Genomic DNA, 26,165 nt, shown 5'->3' on the forward strand with positions numbered 1-26,165 from the left:
ATTTACTACATTACTATTCATTACTGAACGCTAAAGCAAAATAAACCAAAAATACCGATTTTTGTAAAGAGCAGACTTGTGCTCTTTACTTTGAGCGGTAAGTCAATTGTGCAAACATAATCTAGGCCTATAAAAGCATAAATAGCTGTGCCTGTGACAGCTAATGTAGATCTTTATCAAGATAGACTGATGACTCAGAGTTTCATAGTTAAATTATACCATAAAATATTAAATAATACATTTGATTGAACAGCATGATATTAGAGTTGGAACATGAGGAACATAGATGTATTATTAAAACAGAATAGTAATTTTGAAAAAGTCTCACTGAAATTTAGAGGCTTTACAAACCCCACCTTCACATTCACAATTACTAAACAAAATGTCCAGACAAACATTCAGTAATCAGCTTCAACATTCAGACTGTTTAAGTAGATTGCTTACAGAGCTGTTTAATCTGTTTATTTGACCTCATCCATGAATCAGAGATATGCTTTAATCTTTTGTGGGTTTTATGTGTGTGTGTTTTTTTAAGCGATGTTGAGTTAAGGTAGAAAATATCGTTGTCAACACTTATAAAACATGATTAAATGTTAACCAAAAAAAAAAAAAAATACAAATACATTTTCCCCCTATATTGCACTGTCAGTGACCATTCTCTGTCCGGTGTTAGTTGCATAATATGACCACCAGATGGTGACATTTCTTTTTACGCTTTGAATTTTAGCTGCTGCACAGATTCCACCACGAGAGGCTGCTCGCCACACACAGGAATGAAAAACATATGATGGTAAAATATTCAATATAATAATCTTTCTAATTTAAGAATAGATTGTAAAACTCAGAGTAACTCCTTGGTTATTTCAACAGCTTTTACTTCTCATATATATCCATACCACTATACTAACCATTGAGCTCAGCTTGTGTGTTGTTAAGCCCTCAACATAGCTAAGTCCTCGACAAAAGAGTGGATAAAGTTTATCCAAGCGGAACCCCTAACCGGAAAACTGCTGCAATGATGTAACTACAAATGGGGCAGAGATACTTTACTTTGTCACCTTTGTAGCAATCACAATGGAACATTGATGACGTAGTGAGGGGTTGTGAATCAACTTAATCATTTCAGCAGACCGAAAAGACTTTAACTGCCTGTAGTTGGTGAGGAGACTATATGTTTTATTGTTATGCAGGGTGAGTTGTAACCAATTTTAAACCAACTAAAAACGAGCTAGGAACACTCTCATACATGACCACAAATTTCCTGATCAGATGTAGAATTATATAAGAAAATAATATTGTTTATGTATAATAATTATTTTAAGTGGTAGATTTGATTACCTTTACCAAAACATTTGTTCGTAAAAAAAAAAAAAAAAAAAAAAAAAGAGTTAAAGCTGTTATAACGAAATGTGTTACAATACTGTCTAATATATTATTTATATAACACAGGTGGCTTGACAAGATGAATTAATCAAAGCTATATAAAGGTGTGTAGATCTTCGTCCATGAAAGCTTTTTTTTTTCTTTTAAAACCTACTAAGGTTAAGGTTTGGCTCGTGCATATTAATTAGCCACCTGACTGGACGCGTTCAAGGCAACGTCATCGTGCTGTAATTAATATTAAAGAGGAGTGCCTTCACCGTAGTAGAATGCGTAGATTCTCTCCGCTCCTGGCGCAAGTAAACCAGTCCGTGTTTTTGCAAAGCCTCTCTCTATCCATTCTCAGCCTCCAAGCCCTCAAAAAAAAAAAAAACCTAGCCTACCAAAAGGCGTTCAGGTCCAGAGGAGGAGCAGAGATTTTCACTGAGAAACCTCCATCCTTGTGTGCTCTCCTCTAACGGGAGAAATGAAGTGATGGCGGGTTGCGCGGAGGATTCGTGGATTTTTGCTTGACAGGCACCAGAATCTTCTGTTGGATTAGTTGATTGGTTTATTTATGGGGGATTTGCATTTACCTACTGAAAAATGCCTTTTGCCAAACGGATCGTTGAGCCCCAGCTGCTGTGCAGACATCCCATCCCTAATGATGAAGGGTTACTGTTCGAGGATCTGTGCTCCATCACTAATGTGGCTCTATCCCGGACCCTGCGGCAGCTCTCCGACCTGTCCAAACACGCCTGCTCCTTATTTCAGGAGCTTGAGAACGAAATAGTCTCCACAAACCAACGGGTTTGGGCTTTGCAGAACAAAATAGGCAAAATCCAGCAAACCGCCATTGCGCTGGATCCAAAACTGGAGGCTGTGCGTAAGTAGACCATTACGCGTGTATTATATGGCTTGGAGAGTTTAAAATGAAAGTGCGAATTTATTGGAAAAGAATGAATGAATATGGTGGTTATATCTATCATGTCACATGTAGGCACTGCCTCGGAGATTTGCAGAGCAAATTATAATGTGTCACACGCCTGCATGCGTAACCAACACCTGCACTGTGACCGGTTGCGCTTTTCGCTCCGAACCGACAACCGTCTTGACATACAGTGACCAGCCGCTGTATATTGTTTTTTGTTTTTGTTTTTTGGTCTATATGTGTGATTGTTAAGAGTTTAAAGTCATTAGGAGACCGTCTGGTTCGTTTTCAGCAGCTGTTTGGAGAGAGGGGCGTGTAGGTGCCATGGCTATTTCAATTCCGCTGCTCATTAAAATTGATAAACGCAACAGCTATCTCTGCTATAACATAATTTTCATTTCATTTTATTTTTCGATCACAGTAATAAGCAATCCATATTGTCTTTAAAACGCATAGCCTACATGCTTAATCATATTCGGCTGCGCAAGAAGACACAAAAAAATAAAAATAAAAATTATTAATTATTCTTATTTTTGCACATCGGTATATAAAGCAGGTCTAACATAAAATAAAATACGTTGTCCTTAAGTCATTAAACATGCGCTGCACCCACCCAGCTGCTCCAACAGAATTAAATGCAAGATAAGGATAAATCTAACCTAAAGGTTATCGGTGATGTGACATTTAAACACGATGAGACAAGATATCTTAGTGTACAAACACAAAAAAAGCCTATTTTATGAGAAGATAATGCATTTTACATGAAACTTATAGGTCGGGTGTGAAGAGAAAATAAATATTCCAGTTGCTTGGATGCAGCACTATATGCAAAACAACATCCACCTTGTATCCACGAAGAAATGTCCCAGTGAAATAGTGATAGCTATAACATGTGATTTAAAAAAAAAAGAAAAAGCTCCTACTTCATTTCAACTGCATGGGCTGAAGAAACAAGGCCCCTGCTTTAAAATAAAATGCTACAGACTCAGCGCCCTTGTCAAGCATCTGAGGAGATCATAGCCTTAGCACTGGGTGCTGCTGTATAGCTTTAATTATAAGAAGATGTTAAGCTGCAGTGCATGGGGAGAAATCCAGTGCATGGATACAGCACTGGAAATATGGAGATCTCCCCCTCCACTCTGAGGCAACGAAAAACAAGAACATTTACAGACTTATGCAATTAGTTTGAATAGGATGAAATCATTTTATTTTGATGCCATGCGGCATGTTTTGAACCCGGCCATGTCCAGGCATAAACTGATTTGACCCATAAAAGATTAAGCCATGTAGGTCAGGCTAGGACCTGCTGAAATAATCTCTTTCTCCAAGAGTGATTATTACCACTGGACCAAAACTATTTCACCCCTCCAACCCTCATAGTCATTCATCTGCCCCTTACAATAGTGTGTCATTTTGGAGGACTTGTTATTTGTCATGTTAATATATATATATATATGCATTCAGTTTACCCTCCAAACGGCTTTAGTTCCCCAAACATCAAACACCTAGAGCTTTATGTATACTGTAGTGTGGATTTCTCAGAAGAGCCCAAATTTTTGAGATCTCCAAAAGCCTGTTCCACATCAAAAAGGTACGATTCATTCCTTGTGTTTTCCTGTAGTCTGGTTAATGTAGATAAAAGCAACTAATTACCAAAAATGATGGAGTATGGACTGTGAGTGTGTTTGTATGCAGCGTGATTAAAGGAGCACATTGTTATGCTAAAGCTGGTTGCTGTGTCTGACTTTGCAGTCAAAATAAAAAGATTAAAAGCAAGGGGGTTTGCTGCCTTAAGCTTTGAGGAGCACAAACTTATGCTAGTCTGTAATTAAGTGTGTAAACAGAGACGGGAAAATCTCCAGAAGTTTGACTTTTATTAAGATTTATGCAGTTGTATTTTATGTTTGAGAATAAATCATCACATAAATCAGTGAGAAAAGGTGAAAAATGAAAAAAAAAATGTGACTTGCGATTGATTTTGGTTATAAACAGTTGTGCAGGGAGCCTAAAACTATCTCATTGTGTGTTTGAGTCGTGTGTCATAGCCCTTTATGGCTCGATTAGTGTAAACGATCCTAATCCCATAATTGGGGTGTTTTGTCTTTTTATTCCAGTGATGACATGTGGTGCCAAGAACAACACCCTCCTGAATTTGAATGGATAGTTGACCTGTAGTTAGGGCACTCATACAACTTTGATTGTGACCTTTGCTAACTTTCCTCTTCAGATTCACTCCAGATCAGAGTTAATATACTATAACTATAAAGAGGTTAACTAAAAAAAAAAAAAGAAAAAATGTAATGTACTTAAAAAAAATAAAACTAACTAAATTAAAACTATATAGACACACACACACACAAATAACTTAAATTACAAAAACACCACAAAATAACTGATACTAAAATAAAGTTGCTCCAGATTTTTGCATTGCATAACCAACAGCTCCAAACGTTTATTTACAAAAATGAATAAACCATCTTATTTGAATTAAGCTTATGAATAAAATCATTATGGTCTTTATCATTTATTATAAAGTACTTTAGGTCAACAAAAATAGGACAAGTAAAGAGTCCGGACAGATAAGACCAAACGTTTCCCAAGACACCTTGTTGCAAACATCAGCATTTAGAAACACACTATGCACAGCACAGTAACTCAATGCTACAGACTCAGTGTAATAGATGTGAGGGACAATAAACAGTTTACATATACAAACAATAGACATAGTGAGCATAAAACGGCTAATTGCATCCTGTAACATAGAGAGTTATCATAGTAATTGTCACACTTTTAAAATGGCTGGAGTGAGGTGGATTATTAAGGTGTCTAGAGCAATACATGTGATGCAATGTATGTGCAATACATGGGGAGGGGGTCCATATGAGTCCTGTCGCTGTGTTGTGTGTGCAAGCTGTCAGATAGTATTCCTGATGGTTGTTACCACCTGAAACTGTTCTTAAGTTTTAAGGTATTTGCATAAATGCTTTTTAGATTTGTCCTACATGATTATTAGACTTGAGACTTGCCTCTTCTTTTAATAAGGATATTCATTCCTGAAATCTTTGAGCAGTGCATTAAAAGTGATAAGTCCATCACATTGCATAACAGCACAGAGCAGGATCAGTTAATAGCTACAGTACCCCACACATCATTATGTCTAGTCTTGGATCTAATCCATTCTGGGACGGTTTTCTCTTTCTATCCCGCAAGTGAGAAGGCCCGTGATCTGGCCTCCCCAGCGAGGATGGAGATTACCTTGCCTGCCCCCGGACCTGTTTAATTAGACAAGATCTCTCCCAGTGCATACAGCCAGTTGCAGGTTTTACTAATGAAGGGAAAACATCTGACTGAGAAAAGTTGACTCGCGGTGACTGGAGAGACTTGAAACCTCTTAGGTCGAGTAATTCTTGCAGTAATTTTATGCAATTATTGCATTAACATGATGAAAACATAGATATAGCATTAAAAATGAATTATATATATATATGTGTGTGGGTGTGTGTTTTTTTATTTGTTTATAGCCATACCAGCACACAGAAGCAGAATAGAAACCTGGCCCGAGGGAGAGGGGATCTAACCTTTTAACAGAGCCCACTGCAGCATCCACTCTCTAAAAGCCCCCGGAGCAAAATTCAGTGCCCTATAGCTTTAATAGCCTATATTCATACACCCCCCTACCCCCACACACTAGTGCACATTTATACCATCAAGAGAAAATATTTTTTATGTGTTCGCATGGAAAAAAATACATGCAAATTTAAATACACGTATAAAGGACACCAAGCAGGCAAACTCTTGCACCCTGGAAAACATGCACGTGACACACACTCTATCTTCCATTCTCTCTTTGAATTATAATAGGTCGAGAGCTCTCTTGCTTGATCCTTTTTGATAAGGATCATACATAAATGAGTCTCAGTGGCCTGGAATTAAAGTAGCTATGGACGGCACATCATCCTCTCAGCTCCGGGCCACTGTGTGCTCAGCTCTGATTGGTCAGATTCAGAGAGTGCTGCGGCCCATGGTTTAAATACTCAGACTTTGCCCACCATTAGCACACACAGTCTTAGAGAACAAGTCTACCGTACAATGCCTCAGGTCAGAATAAGTAAATGCATGCTTTTACTTTTGGTGTTTAGATGGTGTTAAGCTTAGGTTTGATCTTACATCCTACAGTCCAGTGATCTTCCACACTGAATAAATAATATGTTTATGTTGGAATTGTAAATGCAGTATATCACGGAACATGCTTTGTTCTTTGTTACATGCTTTGTGAAATTTGGCAAGAAAAAAACATGAAAAAAATATAGCTTACACTTTAATTAAAATAAATAACCCTTTCACACATAATGTATCAAGAATAAAAAATGGGCATGTTAAAAAAAAAAAATATATATATTTCCTTTTTCATATAATGTAAAATGAAGCTTGGTCCCACCATGGAATAAAAAGCTTAAAAGGTGTCATTTCAACTTTTTATCTCACAATTCTGATTTACATATATATATATATATATATAGTGACATGTAACCTAAGAATTAATTGGAAATAAGTCAGAATTGTGAGATGTAAATTCGTATTTATTTATAGATGTAAAATCATATTTAAATATTCATATTTTTGCAATTCTGTATTTAATCTTGCAGTTGTGACTTTTTTCTCTGAAAATAATTGTAAGTTAAAAAGTCACAATTAACTTTTTCATTTTTTATTCCATGGCGGAAACAGGCTTTCATAGTTTTGATTCTTTGTTTTCAATTGAGAGAATCTTTAAAGAGAAATGAACCTTTATTTGCTTGTTTTACTTCAAATGATGACAATCACACAAAAACATATGCCAGTCATTTGATTGATTGCAGGAGCCATTCTTTAGTGCAAAATAATCATCATATATTCATAATCATAATTTCTCTGCCATGTTGGATTGATATTGTATACTGTCACTCATTCAGACATCTGGTTAATGGCAGAGTTAAAATCCTGACCTCATGAATAATTAGTAAGACCAGCAGGTCCAGCGTGAATCATTGTTTCTTTTATTGCCATTAAATATTCATAAACTAAGCATATCATTTGAGATAAGTAGTAAAGACTACAAAGTTGATGTGTAGCAGATTGGATCTTACAGCTTTCACTGATACTTTGTCAAGACGAAATTAAACCAATGGATTGTTCAACCATCAGCACAACTGTCCCAACTTGTTTCAAGCGGAAGCCCACCCCCGCATTCTACAGTAACCCCATCCTAAAAGGAAGAGCACATCGAGCACAAACACATAATGGAGTCAGAGAGCACCTGTGTATGTGGGTGCAGTGCCACATCTCTCTAGTTGACTTGCAGCAAAACTTCACTGTTCTCTAACATTTCAAGCATTTTGTCTTGGGTAATGTTTTACTTGTGTTTCATTAAAATCTAACAAGGTAATGAAGGACAGATTTTAGAGCTTAGAGGGTAAACCCAATATAGTTTCACTACTGAATGCAATGTAAGTATATTTATAATCATCATTTCTCTGCCATGTTGGATTGATTTTTTTTCACTGAGCTCATTGCAGTGCTGTCTGGGTTTTTAAACTGAATAGTGGACGTATAAGTTTCCTTTGGTTTCTCAAAATAAAAAAAACTTAAAATTTACATATTTAAGTATGCAGGTGAATAGAAGAGCACAATGAGGATCATAAAGTCAACATTTTTGCTTTCTGCCTTCTAGCCCTTTTGATGCTCTACTTTTTCCCTTATAGTTGGTCTACTTCTGCGCTTTGACAGTACTTTTAATGTTTAATGCACTTTGATTTTCACTGGAGACACATCAAGGCTCTCTATGAGGCCTGTCTGAGAACTGTTCATCGTGATGGGAAAGAAAGATCTTAAAACAAAGCCTCAGAAGTAAAGGTTGAGCCGAGAAACAGACAAACTGGAAGTATAATGTTAGCTATATTGGCCAAAACAGTCACCATTCTGATTATAATGTCATTTCTGTAACGTTTTATATTTTAGGGTTCAGTTCGACAAGTTGCACCAGACACCATGTCTGAAGACACCAATAGTGAACATCGGGGGGTATCAATATATATATATATATATGCACAATAGCACATAGCACAATAAGCAATTATCACAGTTTCCTCAAATAATTCAGTTTCAGGTTCATTACTCAACTGAAATGCTTTTAGTCTTGCTGAAAGAAATGTATCGTATGATAACAGAACCATTTCTCAGTTGGGGATTGTCAGCCATAACTATGGGGCTGTTTGTGTCAGTTTCGGGGTTGCTCTCTGAAGTAATCACAGCAGTAGTTCCATTTTACCTTTTAGGTCACGTCCCATTTTTAGCGGGGGAGCTGAGATGGGAAATGGCAGCCTAAACTAAAGGGGGAAGGTTTTACCAGTTTGCCCCTGCTGGAAGATTCGGCAGTTACATCATTCTGGGGGGGGAAACAAATCTTCCTCCATTGTTGGTCCTAAAATACTTGTCATCTTCATCATTCGTTTGTTTCTAAACAAGTGGCCCATACATAATTGCTATTTTGGTAAAGTTTTGAAAAATAAACCACTTTATGGGGATACCCCCACAGAAAAATTATTATTTATAAAGGGATTACATATCTTATATCTAAAAGTTATATTTTCTTAGTATTTTCTTTATTATTTTAGTTATTCTTTAGTAATTATAAATAACTTATATTAAGAGCAACAGTCCAGGGACATCCAAAAGTTATAAATACCTCTGACACTTAAACAGTCTGAATAATCCTATAACCTTTAACCAATCAACAGCTCAAAAATGAAAATGTATTGTTAATATATCACGTAATTGTCATCAAAGAAATTACAGTGAATTTTCCAGGGTGATTTATATATAACCACATTTTGTGCAATAGTTTTTGTTTGTGTATATGATATGACAACAGTTTTTCTAAAATGAAACAAGTCAGCAATTCACATTATGTTGTTTTTCCAGACATTATTGTTGAGTGAACCTCGCTGAAGTATGTACACATGTACCTCTGGATTGCAAAACATGATCTTCACTATGAACTCCATGATAAGATATCTTGTTAGTTCAGACAGAGGGGAAGCTTCTGGCCTGGGCCCGCTTGGGTTTTTCTTGCCTGTGTTTACATTCAGACTATAATCATGTCTTCTGCCTGTGAGCTGCCAGTAATCTCAGCATACCTTTGATCACACCGCTGTGATGATGAAACAAGAAGAATTCATACATGCGAACTAGATGAGCTATGCCTCACTTACCCCCCCCCCCACCCCTCTCCTTGTAGATACACAGCAAGAGAGAGAGAATTATGTCGATATGCCCTTATATTAGCTCTTTGATGATTACTCTGGAATGTCTGACTCTATTATCAATGAATTTCTTTTTATGGCAATGCTCAAGAATTTGGGTAATTTTTGTACCTCAAAAGAACACCTTGGGAAATCATTAACCACCATCCTCGATGCACTGGATGTATGGATGGGTTAAACTGCAGTTCGACTCGGGCTGGCAATCTGCCCAGACTGAGCACAGCTCTGCTCCGCAGACTGTGAGACACTTGTCTGTTATAACTTCTCAATTCTGTCTACAGCTTTTAGTCATATATCAGTAATAAAACAAAGGCTTGACATTTTTGGATGTTACTTTTTGTAAGATTTATAACTTTTTCATGAACTACGTGTTTAATCACTTTTGTGTTGTTGTTTATATACCGCTTGCTTAAAATAAATTAAATGTATATCATTGTGAATAATGTCCATATGTGTTCTTATAGAATGTGGACTTTTTTGTGCATTTATAAGTTTGTGCTCATTCAAATAATAATAAAAAAAAAAAATCTTACAAGATAAATATTTTATGTAAAAAAATAAAAGAAAAGGACAATTGGTTTACTGTAAGGAAAATAAATAAATAAACATTGAAAAAATAGAAAATTACCAGTACCTTTTCCGTTTAGTTTATGGCCATTTTCTTCAACCCTAAACACAAAAGAATGAAATGCATAATTCAAAGTCTGGGTAAAATACATGTGAAATATCAATACAAATACTTCATTACTTATTTTATTTTGTTTATTATTTGTTTATTTTGATAGTTTCAGTTTTGTCCAGTTTTAGTTTCCATTTTCAAATAGGAAGACTTAGAGGCGAGCAGGAGGCCAGTAAAAGCGTTTGGGAAACCTGTTAGGTAACAATTATTTTTGCAGTTTCATTGGTGCTGCTGGTGGCATTGAAATGACAAATATCAGTGGGAATCCTCAGTCTTTCAATGACTGAAGGAAAAGCTCCTCTGTGTCAGAGGAACAGAAGGAGAAGTGTTTATTTGACTGCTCGTGCTGCAAGAGAGGGGTCGGTCTTAGAGAGAGAGAGAGTGAGTGAAAACAGAGAGGAAAAACTTGGCTGATTGAGTCACAACAGAGGGAATAGCCGTAATTAAGACAGACAGACAGACATACAGAGGGAGATAAATGAGAGAGGGCTGTGATGATGATGACAGTGTATCAAAGCTGCAACTGTAAACAAGGCTTTTGTATTTGAGCCGTCTTTAGTCTACAGTAGAAATGAATCAATGGCAGTCAGTGTGCAGAAACTCTGTATGTCTGTATGACCTCATTTTATGTATAAATTAATATTTGCTAATTATAATATTTAAATAATGTTGTAGTAAAATATTTTAGTATGATATTTGTATGTATTGTATAATATATTTAATGTGATAAAAGTATAATATTTTGATTAGTATGATAACTTTGAATGAAAGAGTCCAAGTGATATGCTAAACAAATAGATGACAGTCATGTCTAAAATAAAATACTAATATGGGCCGTGTGGCAAGTTACCTCTTATTTTATGTTGAATTGTGTGTGTGTGATTTTTAACTTTGAATGACACTTTAATTCTGACTGATTAAATGAAATGAAATAGGAAATAAAATGAAACATCTGAAATAAAACATTAAAAATTGTAAAAAATCATATTTTTGTGTAATTTATTGAATGACACAAATTTTTGAACAACACGTATGCTGGCTTAAAATACGACAAAACAAGCTGTGTTTAAAATAAAATATTATTATTTAATGTGCCATTTATTTAATATGGACTGTATGGACAATTGATCTCTTAATTCATGTAGAAATTCATATTTTAGTGTGATTATTTTTCTTTAATACTGGCTTAAATATTATATTATATTATATTATATTATATTATATTATATTATATTATATTATATTATTATATTATATTATATTATATTGTGATGATGAAAGGTTTTTATAAAAATAAAATAATATTTTAAAACAAATCACTGTCCACTGAAAGTCAAAGTTTTTTTGGGGGGGCCTGGGCAAGCTTGCTATATTTATCCCTTAACAAAAAACACATGCCACATTGAGAATGGAAAGTGAGCCAGAAAAACAACTCTGTCTTATGTAATAGTTCTAAACTGAGTTTTGTTTTCTGTGGGACTTTTAGAGCCTTAGAGAATAATTCTCTGCAAGTTTTGACTATGTCCAAAAACCATTGCACTGTACAGCACAACATTATAGGGTGTGACTAAAGACATGGTACCAAAATACAGCATCTGTTTTAATATATTCCCGTAATATTCATGCAGACCTGTGACATTGTAATTGCTTTTTAACGCACACCTTTTAAACATGAATGGATTGGCTGTTTATTTTACTTATAACAAATCCCTGATGTCTTTTCTCCTCGCTGCTCAGCTTTTAGGGGAAATATCTGTATAGGTAAGTTATTTGTGTTATTAGTGTTGATGATAGTATTAGACTCTTTTCTGTAGTAAAGATAGTAGACCCTCATCTGTAGTTCATAGGTGTATGTATAGGCCTATGTTTGTGATTTGTGTGTGTGTGTGTGGTCTTAAACCACATCATTCTGTCAACAGATTGCATTTGGTAAGCATCTTACAATGCTGTTTTCCTAGTTTGAAGGACAACTGCCCATACTTTTCTTTAAAGACACATCCTGGAGATCACATGGTGTTGACATCATATCTAGACAGATATAGGGATATCGGCATGAACAGATCAAGAGCAGCTTAAGTAGAACAGGCACCAAAAGCAAAGCGCAAAGCCAAGTTCATTATTTCAGGAATTATACACTATTACTCCATAACTGGAGCACAAATTAAAGCAATCTCCAGTCAGGACGTTGACGTGTGCAGTCCAAACATCCCCTGCCTCTAAGTCAGTGTAGATTGTCTTGTTTGACTTGTCCTCAATTTGAGGTCTATTCATGAAATGCTTCACCAGAGAGGAAGTAACATGTTTTTTCCCTACTATGTCAGAGCAAGCAAGATACAATCTGGTTATTGATGCATTAAATTTATAGTACATTTACGTTACTGTTTAAAAGTTTTGGGTCAGAAAGATTTTTGAATGAAAGTAATCATTTTATTCAGCAAGGATGCATAAAATTGATTGAAAGTGATTGTTACAAAATTTTCGGTATATAAAAAAATACTGGTGTCCCTTTTAACTTTTAACTCATCAAAGAATCCTGTTCTCAATATTAATAATAAGAAATGTTCCTAAGCAGCAAATCATATAAGAATGATTTCTGAAGGATCATGTGACACTGAAGACTATTTAATTAGATGAGATGAGATGAGACCATGCAGTAACAAGAAAGGTACTAATACAATTATTTTGTACATTTTAATTTCAGTCGATATTAAAAAAATATTTGACCAATAGCAATCTATTCCAGTGAGCTGTTTATGGACCTTGTATAAGTACCTCGCTTGAGGAAACAACAGTGAAAGTTCACAAATAGATCAGTCTGTATGAGTTTATTTTTGCGTGGTCTGCTGAGTGGGCTGATGTGTCGTGTGCTGACAGCAGTGGTGGCGTGCTGCAGGGCTGTAGGCTAGTGCAGCTGCTCCACTAGACAGTGTTAAAACACTATATACTGGAAACACGCTCACGCTGCACCTTACACATGAGGATGGAGAGCCAAAGAAGAGATGCTGAATAAAATATACCAGCTAGATCATACAGTTACTAATTAGAGCATGAATATACAGAAGCCTCATTTGTCTGATAGAACCAGATCTACATCCACTCTTATTATCAAGTAATTGAAAGTGACTATTTTTACTCAGTTGAATAATTACAGCTATGCCAAACTGCAATTAACTTGCCTTGTAATTTCCACTTGCCCCCCAACCTGCTTAGTAGTGTGTGTCATTGTGTGCGCAAAAATATATGGGAATGTGTGTTGTATTTAGGGCGCTTTATCTTGCGTGAGGAGGGGGCTGTGTTACTCTCCCTGGGCGTGAAGTGCAGATCAGCCATATGGTTTTAATAGATCAAGACGGGTGATCCTGAAACTAACTAAGGTCATTATATTTCTCTATCTGAGGCACCATCTGCTGTTGCTTTTGCCCGTTTGTTTATCCTGAATCTACAGTCTGACCGACTGATAATTATTACATGGCAGCTGTCCTGCTTCACAAAAATGGTACTCTTGTACTGTATAAAAGTGACATTCAAGCGTCATTCTGGTACTATATTGATTTACACAAGGTTAAACTGTTAGGGTTATAGGTCTTCATTTATTTACAGTCATGTCTTTCCAAAATAGCTACTTCCATCCGACACAAAAAGAGATGTTTGATAGAATGTTCACTCTCTGCTCATTTCCATGCAATTTTATCATTCTTTCTTTGTCATTTTTTTACAATGTAGTTATTGTGCATCTTCTGTTTTTCATCATTCAAAACCATATTACTTCCCAAAATTTGCAGAGGCTTGTTGGGAGAAAGTCACGATATTACCATTTTGGTGCTGCATGATGAAAGTCTCTTTTTTTTTTAGAATTGTAGCGTGGCTAGATTTCTTATTGAACGTAATGAGAAAATGACCAGCAGTTATAGGTCCATCTGGAATACTTCTGTAAAAAATATATACAGTATATATATATATATATTTCTAGGATTTTTCAAATAGCTGATTATTTTGCCATTTTTACTTCGACCTCAATGTGGCCATTATAATGAATGCCTTCTATCTGTACATTATACAGTACTTACAGTTTTTTTTTTTTTTTAAGGAATCAAAGAGAGAGTTTTTAAGGGGAAGGTAGAGAGAGTGTGTTTGTTTTTTTAATTTCAGTGCTTGTTTAGCAGATCTTCATTAGCATGTGGCCTTCGGGTGTCTTTTGCTTGTGATTTGAATATAATAAGAGTGAGCAAACGGCCCATCTGACCACAGAGTTAAAGGGCTTTAGGGTTCGCTCTGCCTTTCTGCGCTGACCTCTCCTTAGGTAAGCCAGTTACCAGCGTGGGCTTGATCTGAGCCACGCAAATCTCCAGATTAGACGGAGGCGATTGAGCATTCTGATCAGATTATTCTTCGGGGTCTATGGCACTGGATTGGGCCTTGTCACAAGCTAATTATCCATAGCTCGTGTGAGCAGGCTTTGCGAATAGAATGATCATTGGAGCGCTTTGTTCCATTTAGATTTACCAAATTGATAAGGAAGCATTGTCATTTGCCACAAGAATTACACACTGAAAGCTTCTCTAATGTAAATAATGTGTAAAGAAGGTTTGGATTAGAGCATAAACTCAGTAATGTTGAAAGGATTGAGTAGATTTTGTTCTCCATTGCTTGCTGAGATGGCTCAGCCATAAGTTATTGAGCCAGTGTTATTCTTGTCAATGGAATTAATGACAAAAACGTTGGTTAACCAAGTTTTTTTGTTTGTTTGTTTGTTTTTTTTTTGTTTTTGTGCCAAAATTAATGAAGGCTAAAATGCACATCACAATGATAATTAAAGATGATAATTAAACTGTTTTACTAGCATACTGTGATGAAGATCCTGTAGGAGTACTCAGTGTATTCTGTTTATCCTGAAAATCTTTTATAGTTTTAATAAGATTAAGTTACTAAATAAATGCAAATGTGTGAAAGTTTAATCTGTTACATTTTTTGTCAACAAAATTAATTTATATGGCATAAAATATTGACTCAATTTAAAGAGCATTTAATCAAAAGACATAAGATGAAACATAACAAAAACAAAACTTACAATAATTTATGTACAATATTTTATTTGTGGAGCTCAGATTTTCACACGTTTAAATTTTTAGGAATTTAATATGGTTAAATTCATTTAAAAAAATCCAAATGTGTGAACATCTGACTAAACTTTAGTCCGATGCAATTTGATGTACGTCAACTAAAATGTCTTTAAATTAAAATGCCTGAAATGTGTATGTGTAAAATTAATGAATATGACAAAATATTGACTAAATTTAAAGAACATTTTAATCAAAGACCAAAAACTATTACTAAAACAGAAAACCTTGTAAAAGTTATGCAGTCAATTGACAGAAATGTGTACTTTAGAAACTCTAAAGCAATCTTTAGGGTTTTTACACATTGTATTTATTTATATTGAACATATGTTGAAATATTTGAGATATTGAGTATGCTCTAATCAAAAAAAAAAAAAAAAAAATCAAAACATGTTACAATTTGACACACTTGTCATTTTCCACATTAGCATCAACAAAAAAATGTCACAGTTTAATTTGTTTATATGAAATATATGCTAAAGTAAAAAATATTCGTAATCAAATATATGAAAAGTTGACACACTTTTGTCATTTTGCACATTAACGTCAACTAAAATGTTGACCTAAAAGAAATTTGAAATGTGTGAGTGTAAAACCAAAAAAATGAATGCTGCAACTGACAGGAATGTGAGTTATTTGACTTGTGTTGTAGTTCTACGTGTATGACAAACTGCAGAGACTGTGCCATCAGTGTAACAAAGATGTTTTGGGCTTCACTGAAGCTTGTGATTTTAATTGTGGGGTGCTTTTCTCCAGGGCTTTCATTCATCATTCTGTACTCTATCCGAACAACATGTGTCTCTGACACCTGGAACTGAGGCGGCAGAGACAGGGAGCCTGGTTTTCAGTGTGTTTGTTGCCATGTCCTCTGGGGACTGTTTTGTCTCCCTGTCTTTCAGCGGACTTACACATGGCTAGTGTTGTTGGAGGGCGTCACGGAAGGCCGAAGGGGGCAGGGGAAGGCTGGTAAAGGGCCTGGGATCTTTACAAATGCTGTCAAGGTTTTGAATGATGAGAAAAGAGGCTTGCAGGGGGTTGGGTGAAAACAGCAGGGGTGAGACAAACTCCAGTTTGCACTTCTGAGAAACAAACACGTGTACACAAGCACACATGCACACATGCACGGTCTCAACTAGTAAAAGGAGCTCGGTGGCATCTGTGCTGTGGTTCGTCACAGGGTCACCACAGTTACAACCGGAGCACATTAACCAATCACCTGCAATCAGTCAGCAGAGCCATGATAGTCGTCTGTTCGTGCAGCTCTCTTCTTAAGCTTTAGAAGCTGAAAGGTTTAATAATTTACTTATCATTTTACATTCATATTATTCATACGTGCCATCTCATTTCGAATGGTGTAAATTAATTTTGTTTTTTTTTTATACAAAGTGAACACATTGCTTCAGATTGAAAATCCTGTGAAAAAAAGGTACAAATATAAATTAAATAAATAGCAAGCCCACAAATCCACAATTTGTATTATTTTAAACATGATAGGCTGAGCATTTATTGCTTGAGACTGTAAACTTTTACTGTGCTTGTGTTCTGCAGGGAAACCCAAACCAACAGACAGCAGATTCCCCTGTTTCCATAGAAAAAAAATAAGTGTGTCCACTATATGACAGAGAAGCAAACCTTCTTTTGAACTTTACTCACCTATCTCCCCTTCATTACACTATTTCGGCCATGTTTTTTGTATCAGTGGGAAACTTTATGTGATTCAGTTATCTGTGATTGAGATAACAGATAACATTATGTGTTCGAATTTTAAAAAACAGCAATGATATTTCTTTCCTTTTTTTTTTTTTTAGTTTTTTTTTTTTTGCATGTTCTGTTGTGTGTATGGCATAAAAACAAATAGTGAAAAATAAGGAGCAGGCCATAATCTCATTCCCGCTCTCCTCTCAAATCTGCTCTATTTGAAGGGATTACATCATTTATGCAATCCTTCCCTGCTTTTTTTAAATCTATGTTTGTATCTCTAGCCCTCACAAACATGTCTAGCCAGTCTGCAGAATCCTGGGTAGATTATTTCTGTACTGTTACATACTGCCAGCTTTTAATGTCCGGCAACTCTACATAGTTGCAACTTTTGCTTGCATCATGGGACATGGCATACATAGGAAACAAATGAGGAAAATGTCAATTAGCATTAGATTTTTTTGCAGATTACCTATTGTATAAAGATTGTCTTGCATGCAGTCTACATAAAACTATAGGCTAGAATATGTAATATAACAAGAATAATTCACCCAAAAATTATAATTTGCTGAGAATGTACTCACCCTCAGTTGGTCCGAAATGTAGATGAGTTGTGTATATATCCTCCTGACTCAGATGAGAAAACTTATATGTATATAAATTGCCTAAGATGTTAATTGATTGATGTAAATTGAGTTGTATGGATTACTTGTGGAACATTTTAATGTTTTTATCAGCTGGTTGGACTCTCATTCTGACGGTACCCATTCACTGCACTCAGTCTTTCATTACTACTTGCTTGCATTATCTTTCTCCTCTTCTTTTTTTCTCAGTTGCTCTCTCTCGTAGTTACCCTAATCTAACCATATTCTATACCCTGCTATTTTTTCCATCACATCATTTGTGGTTGTGGTTTTAGCCGTGTGCTATAAAAACAAAACATTGTGCAGAAAAGCAGAAAATACACTTATAAACTACCTATTGCCTCACCCTTTTCCTGTCAACCACTTTTATTGTGTAGGTGAAAATGTTTTTAAAGTGAATGCATTTATTAAATGTACTGAACTGAATAGTTATGAAAATATGTTATACATTACTTTATAGCATATATTTGTGCCTTTCTAATTAAATTCGTTTTAATTAATATTATTTATTTGAAGAGTTGAGTGTAAATGTGTGGCTGATTTGAATAAAGAGCTTTTTTATTGCTACATTGGTCCCACTATGTGATCTGTAGAGCTATGTGCAAACCACGTGCAGGAATTAAAGGGTTTGTGGACTGGATTGACCATATGCAGGCCTGCTGTGTAAGCCTGGCTGGACAGCAGGTTGGTCTGGCAGGCGGTTTAGATGGAAATCCTTCCAAAATCTTGATTGGTCGAAAGAAAATGTTTATCACATGGTAGACTAAGCATGTATGAATGGAGTTTTGTTTTGACTGCTTGTAAATACATGATTCTAGCCACATATTTTTGGAATGCAATGGGAAGAATCACCTATTGTAAATTGTTTTGATTGATGAATCATCTGAATACTCAATGTCTGTGATGGTTACAGCTAGGGATGGTCATAGGGAAACTAGGTTTACCTGAGGGATTTCTTGAGGCATTTACATAGGCTCAGAAAGGGTCCTATTTAGAGAACCCCCACCCCAAAATGTAAATATGAGGCGGGGCGGGTGCATTAAAAGCATTGTTGGTCGATACATCGGTATAAGTTTTATTATTTAAAAACTATAACATTTATTTAAATGAAAAATAAAAAAACTACTAAATTTCATTCTTTCCATTTCATTTTATATTTCATTTTAAATGTTTATATTTTATTACTTATGTTATGCATAACAGTCCGATTTCTTCGATGAGATTCTCCTTTGTTCTGAAATGTTTGTGTGTGTTATGAATAATTGAGGTTGAGTGCATTGCAGGAGCGGAGCGGAGAATATATAGGTCACTGTGCGATCGCTGCTCAGGGAGGTAGAAAACACACACACTCACACATTTACACACACATGCACATAAAGGATTCTCCATGGAGTGTTGGTATTGGCTAGCAGCCTGACGTGAGATGTTGCCTTGCAAGCACAGTCCCATTTAAAGGGAAACCTGTCCCTCAGGGCCACCGTAGAAACAAACCTCACAACATCGACGACAGTTGCGACAGTCTAATGAGGGTTATTTATGTCGGTCTTGATTTTTTGTGAATTGAAAAAAAGCATTGCAAAAATAGCATGCAAAGCATTGATGTAACCAAAGCTTACGAATCTTAGATACTATCATTATTACATCTTATTTCTGTCAAGATTGTTAGTATGTGAATCATGTGATCTTTGTGTATGTCTTAATATGTGTTACCCCTTACGAAAAATAACCATGGTTTTATTATAGTAAAACTGTAGTAACCCATGGTTTTTTGGCATATTGACTCCCATTTGTCTAACCACATATTTACTACATATACCATGGTTAAACTATGGTTAATATAGCAAAACCATGGTTAATTTGTGGTTACCATGGTTTAACTATAGTAACCATGGTTTTTTGGTTTCATTTGTAGTAAAACCATGGTTAATTTTCGTAAGGGACAGCCTGATGTTGCAGGCCGAGGTGGGTTCAGGTCACACATTAAATGAAATGCTCCTCTGAAAGTTGTGAATTATGTGTGTGCAGTGTGTAGCAAGGCGTGTATATGTGTCTTTCTTGCACATGACCTACATTCAAAAGGCTCTGGCTGTTAGCATAAAACTGCCTCAATCACATCGTCACCCAGAGCGTGTTGTTGTTGCTGCTGTTCCATTGGCTGTTCTGCTCCTGCTCTCTGTTAGATCACATTTGCATAATATCAAATCCAGTCGGCCCACGTGTTTGCTACTGTTTTTGTCGATTAAAAGATGAATAGTAGCCAGAATACCTGAGAAGGACAGAAACAGTGTGAAGAAAAATGAAAAGATTTTAAGAAGGTACAAGCACACTTATATCAAGGTGTTCATTTTGCATCTTTAAACGAATGCACTAATCTTTAAGCTGTTACCATGGTAACACAGAAATGCAGGTGGGAATGAATGGTTGTCTGCTTGGCAACCTTACTGATGAGCACAGCACTATGGGATACATTTTCCCCCAGAAGTATTGCAGTCACAGATAAAAAATAATAATATTGTAAGAAAAAAAAAACATACAGACAATTAAAAATTACGAGAAATAATTGTGACTGGCATATTTTACTCTAACTCATATTATCATGTCCTTACAGTAATAACCAAAACAAGACTTATTAGTCAGGTAGAGGCAAGCCAGGTACATATAATTGACTTGGCGAGGCCGTTGCATGTAGTGGTTGCTGCCTTTCGCGATGTGAATATAGGTGAATATAACAGCGCTTGGATGGCTTATTTATAGATATACCAGGTAAGCATATAGCAGTGACATGCAGACACATGTAATTGTGTCCTGTATGGAAAGATGTTTCCCCAGCTGACAGTTATCCATCTTCACCCTTACAAGTGAACACTGAGCATGGGCAGCTAATGAGGCGCAATGAAGTGATGTCAGCTCCCCTCTTCAACTGATTGCAGGGTTCCTGCGGATCCTTAAAAAGTCTTAAATTTAGTTGAATCAAATTTAAAGCCATAAAAAGTCTTAAATTGTGCAATAAAGTCTTCATTCTGATTTCAGGACCTTTCATGCAGTCTGTTATGTAGCTGTATGTTAACGTAAAGGATCAGCAAATTTCTAAAGCAAAAAGTGCACAATAAATAAAGTTATTGTCTCCCAAAATAATGAATAGACTCTGTACAGCCTAGACGAATTGTTAGTAATTTGAATCTGATGGCTACACATAACGGGGTAACACATTGGCATAATGTGCTGAATTTGATGGATAATGGTTTGTGTTCTGCTGTAACCGGGGAAACAGTTTTATTTCTGCTGTTCCGAAAGCACCTCCTGCTGGCAGAGAATGAATGTGCATCTTCAACAAGCCTGTTTTATTGTGGTAGGATATTCTTGCGAAAGTTTCAGGACCGCATTTCTAGGACCCTGTCGTTTAAATTTTTTGTTATTAATATTTTATTATTTTTACTTTATTTTTTTGTTTGAATGTATACATTACCAGCTCATACTGTTTTATAGCACTTGCTATTCAAGTCTGTGTGTGTGTGTGTGTATATATATATATATATATATATATATATATATATATATATATATAATTTCTTTTTTTTTTCAGTATAAAATTATGTGACCTGATGTTGGACTTGTCTAGATATTTGGCTAGATTTTTTTTATATATGTACATATCTATACCATTTTCATCAGGTTTGCTATAAAGTTACATATCATAACCTATGGCGAGTCCTGTATAGATATAAGGCTTTATAAACCTTTTGTAAATAATAAATGCTTTGGTTTGAGTAACTAGTGCTTTTTAACTATGAAATATTAGTCAGGCATACGTAGGCTTGAGTGTAAACTGGCACTGTTTGTCATGTTATTAGCTATTAATATTATTGTAAATCTAAATCGTGCCTGTGTGATCCAGCTACTGGTTTGTGGATCCCTCCACCTCGTTTTCTTGGGTGTGACTTACCAAACTGCTTATACTCTGTGTGTTTAATCAGATGTGATTTTGTGATTTGATCTGACCTCGTAAAACACACGCTCACACATGCACACACACTGCGGCAGGCATGCGCAACGTGTGTGTGCTTCCTTCAGATAAAGCAGGATGAACTGCTGCATCTCCACACACACACACACACACACACACAATCAGCAGGGTGCATCGCTCACAGCATATGTGCTGGTTTCCATGGAGACAGACAGTTAAAAATAACATGGACAACGGATTTATTGTACCATTCACCAACATGTATGACACAAAATGTCACACACACACATATATAGACACACACAGAGACCCGTTGCCTCTTGTTGATGAGACGGGACTGACGGCAACAACAGGCAGTGAACACTGGACTCTCATCTCTTGCTCGTTTGGGTGCACGCATGCTCACACACAGTATGCTTGCCCCATGGGCTCTGCAGTGCTGCTGCACGACGAGGCTGCACCCCGCCCTGCTGCAGTGGCATTCTTAAATACACACGCGTATGAATGATAATCCCCCTTTACCCACATTAACCCATTTCCAACTGCAAACAGCAGCCCAACTCGGAACAATACAACCTAAACCATATGCACACATCTCTCATTTTCACATCACAGCGATCTCTTGATGTAAAAAAAAATAAGTCGGACAGAGAGACGTCGTCCCATGAGCAGTTCACTGTAAGAAACTGCAACTTCATTAACCTAAATTGAATTCCCTGAGTATCCTTTTCTTTTAGAAGAATAGTAACTGCTTTAGACAGAGAGAGATGTCTAAGAAGACAACTAATTATTTTTATTATCACTTTAAAAAAAATTGTCAGCTTTATAAGGGCACAGAAAGAAAATTTTATTATTTTTTATGTTTAAATACTATGACATAGTTGTAGAAAAATGTCAGGTAGGCGGACACTCTGTAGTCTTTGAGATTTTGGATATAAGGTGTCCCTAAAATCAACCTTTTTTACATTTCAAGTTATATGTAACGTCTGTTGTTTTCTGTTTGCCCTGTTTGACCTAGTTTTCCTGAGTTGCTTATTCCTCATTATTGTCACCTGTGCCTTGTTAATTGACTTAATAGTTCCTTGTTTGCTTTTTGTCTCCCTCAGTATTTGTTCTTGTTCTTGTTAATGTTAAGTGTGTGATTTACTCCGGCTTTATTCCTGTATCCAGAGTGTTGTTATTAAAGTCTATTTCCTAGTTTTATTCCTCATCTTCGTAAGCTTCTTTACCATGTTATAGTTTAAATAAACGCTGGTCATTGTTATGAACATATATTAATTAACTGTGAAACAAATGGTTGTTCTTTTGAACTATTATTCATTTAAGAACTGTTTTAAACACTGAAAATAATAAGAGATGTTTCTTGAGAAGCAGATCACCATATTAGAGTAAATTCTGAAGGATCATGTAACAAAGAAGACTAGAATAATGATAAAGAAAATTCAGCTTTGCATCACAGGAATAATTACATTTTATATATGTTCAAATAGAAAGATGATTTCCATCCCCCACCTTTGTACGATGGTATTCATGACCTTATTAGACTTTTAAACAGAAGATGAATGTTGAATTACGCAGGTGTGTTTGTGTGTGTAACGTTACTGCATTCCATTGTAGCCAAATGAAATGGAAGGCGTTTAAACAAAGACACTTGTAAAGAACTCCATCCGTCTCTTCCATCCTGTTCTCTGTTATTCTGTGGTTTCTGTAGACCACATGTAAGAATAAATCACGTCATATTGTTTATGTATTCTGGATAGTGATCTGAAGCACGTCACACTTGCTCATATACACCATGATAAAATATACAAGGTTTTGTGTGCGTATATCATATACACAAAAAAACTTGTATATTTTATCATGGCGTATCAATATTCGTGCCCTCTAAACACACACACACACGCACATATAAGATTGTTTAAATTAGAAGATCAGAGCATTTTGTGTCTCTGACTTTCAGTTTCAGAGTATGTTTGAATCAGCTACTCATGCAGTGGACCATCTTTTGTCTCTAATTTGCATGTTTCCCTATATGCGTATCATACATGTGTGCACTGTGCAGCTTATGTTCGGGTTGTGGTAGTTTATTCATGCGCTATATATAGATAAGGCTGAAACTTTGTTAATATGTGCATTAGTTTTTAAATGGCTGGATGGAGTCTGTTATGGGGATGTTTGAATAGAGTATAAGTACCATGATTGGATCAGACATTAAAACTATGGCATTTTGATGCATAGTGCTACTGAATGACAGCCGTAATATGAATCATTTTGAATGCAATGAATACTTTTATTTTTTATTTCGCAGGGATGCATTCAATTGATCGAAAATAACACTAAAAACATTAATGATGTTGCAAAAGATTTCTATTTCAAATAAATATTTCATTACATAGACCAGAAAAAATATCACGTTTTCCACAAAAATATTAAGCTGTTTTCAACATTGATAATAATAAAGAGGGTTTTAAGCGAATAAGAAAATGAGCAGCAAATCAGCATATTAGAAGGATTTCTGAAGCATCATGTGAGACTAAAGAATGGAGCTGAAAATTTTGCTTTGCAACCACAGGAATAAATTACATATTAATATATCAAACTAAAAACAATTCTGTATATGGCATCACAGTTTTTTTTTCAGTATTTTTAAGCAAGTAAATTCAGCCTTGGTAAGCATTAGAGACTGTTGTTTAAAAGTATTGTTAACATGAAGTTATTGGATCTTGTTGTTCTCCATTTATTGTGATTGGCATTCATTGTATGTAGTATGTTTTGTTTTGTTTTTTTCTTAAAAGGCAAGACAAAAAACTAAAAAGGCAAAAAAACGAATATTTGACTCTACTATTTTTCAAGAGCTAAACATCACCTCCAGTTAGTATTGTCACAAGTTTAGGCCATAAACCTGAGCATAAAACAGAGCATTGCCCATTGCCTAAAGGTGAAGTATGTATTTATTTTTTATTTTTTTATGTTTTTCAACTTTTTATGTTATGTACTTTCAACTATCCCAGTTTAACCTGCAGAGATGACTATAAGTAAGCTGTTTGTCCTTAGATTTCCCTCAATGATGTAAACAATTTGGTGCTTTCAACAATGCTTTGTTTGTTTCAGTGGACTGACACTGTGGCCTTGACTTGGGCCTACGGTAGCTACCTGGAGAAAGCTATCCATTAGCATTAATATTTATTTCAGTGTAATTTTTAGGAAATCTTTTGCAGTTCATGTTCTATTAATATCATGAGTTTTGTCTCCATTTTAAGGTATACATGTGCAAACTTGCAGACATCCCCTCCTAAAGGGTCAGGTCTGGAGGCAGTTACATGATTAGCATGATTAGCCTCTATGTGATAGATAGCCACATCCTGCTGTGAACTCAGTTGAGTCTCTGTGATGGCAGAGGAGGAGGAGCTGAGGTGTCGTGTCTGAAGACGTGCTCTGTGATCTTATGCTGGAAATGTCAAATTACAGCCCCTTTCCCCCAAAGCTGTCTGTGACACTGATCACAAACACTGATAACTCTCTTTCCCTCAGACAGTTTTTTTCCTCCATCTTTTTGTTGGCATCTACTGTATAGAAACTGTATGTAAAGAAAATATATTATTTGAAAATATAATTTTAAGGAGCAAATGTTGCATTATATTATTGTATGTCAAATAATGAAATAACTATTGAATTTATTTACATTTTTACACACATTTATTTTAATATTAAAATGTTTTGTTTCATGGATACAGCATTCTCTCAAATATAGCATTGTGAGAAATATAAAGTTTTAAAGGGGTCAATTTTTCCTTTCTTTTTGGAGTGTTACAAGCTCTTGGTGCATAAAGAAGATCTGTAAAGTTGCAAAGACTAAAGTCTCAAAACCAAAGAGATATTCTTTATCACTGGATATTAAGTTATTCAATCAAAATTACAGGATCGCACAGTACCATCAGCCTTCCTGTCTGAGAGATTCTTACACAAATCCACGCATATACATTGTTATCATCAAGTAGAAATTTGTGTGTGTGTGTGTGTATATGGCCACAAATACAGATAAAAGAAGAGTGATCAGACTGATGTGGAAAAAGAGAGCTGAAAGCTGTTAAAAACAACAACAAAACCAATTTTAAAAAAGTGACATTCAATAGTTTCTATACAATGCTAATGATTTTTAGCTCTTAGAAAGTGATGCATTTCAGAAAGAAAAATTGTGAAAAGAGGTTATTGTTGGAAACTACGGTGTGTTCCAGGCTTGTTTCTGGTTCGTTTGCAGATATAAAAAGGTCACATTACGGAAAGCCACAGTAAATGGCAGAGGAAGGGTGTGACCTATGAGGAAAAGGAAAGAATAGAACAGGTGTGCTCCCCTCCGGGCCATTCAGAAGTCACGGTCCCATCCATGGATTGTGACTTCTGCAAGTCAGCAAATGATAAAGTTTGCATTTGGGCATCACATCATTGACAGAAAATACTGCAAACTTATCTCT

The 26,165-nt window shown here is 35.6% G+C and overlaps 1 protein-coding gene across 4 annotated transcripts in view; it reads left to right on the forward strand.

The window, feature by feature from the left end:
* The first annotated feature begins 1,561 nt into the window (after positions 1-1,561).
* Positions 1,562-26,165, forward strand: part of LOC113055295 (Nance-Horan syndrome protein-like) — a 46,117-nt gene continuing 21,513 nt past the window's right edge. For 3 of the 4 annotated variants that reach the window (XM_026221477.1, XM_026221478.1, XM_026221480.1), the window contains exon 1: positions 1,563-2,245. In XM_026221477.1, the coding sequence (XP_026077262.1) occupies positions 1,966-2,245 (280 nt within the window). In that variant the 5' untranslated portion in view covers positions 1,563-1,965. Of the gene's footprint in view, positions 2,246-26,165 lie in introns of all 4 variants that reach the window. The other variant, XM_026221481.1, reaches the window with a different exon arrangement.

Source organism: Carassius auratus, chromosome 36, assembly GCF_003368295.1.
Source record: "Carassius auratus strain Wakin chromosome 36, ASM336829v1, whole genome shotgun sequence".
NCBI lineage: Eukaryota > Metazoa > Chordata > Actinopteri > Cypriniformes > Cyprinidae > Carassius > Carassius auratus.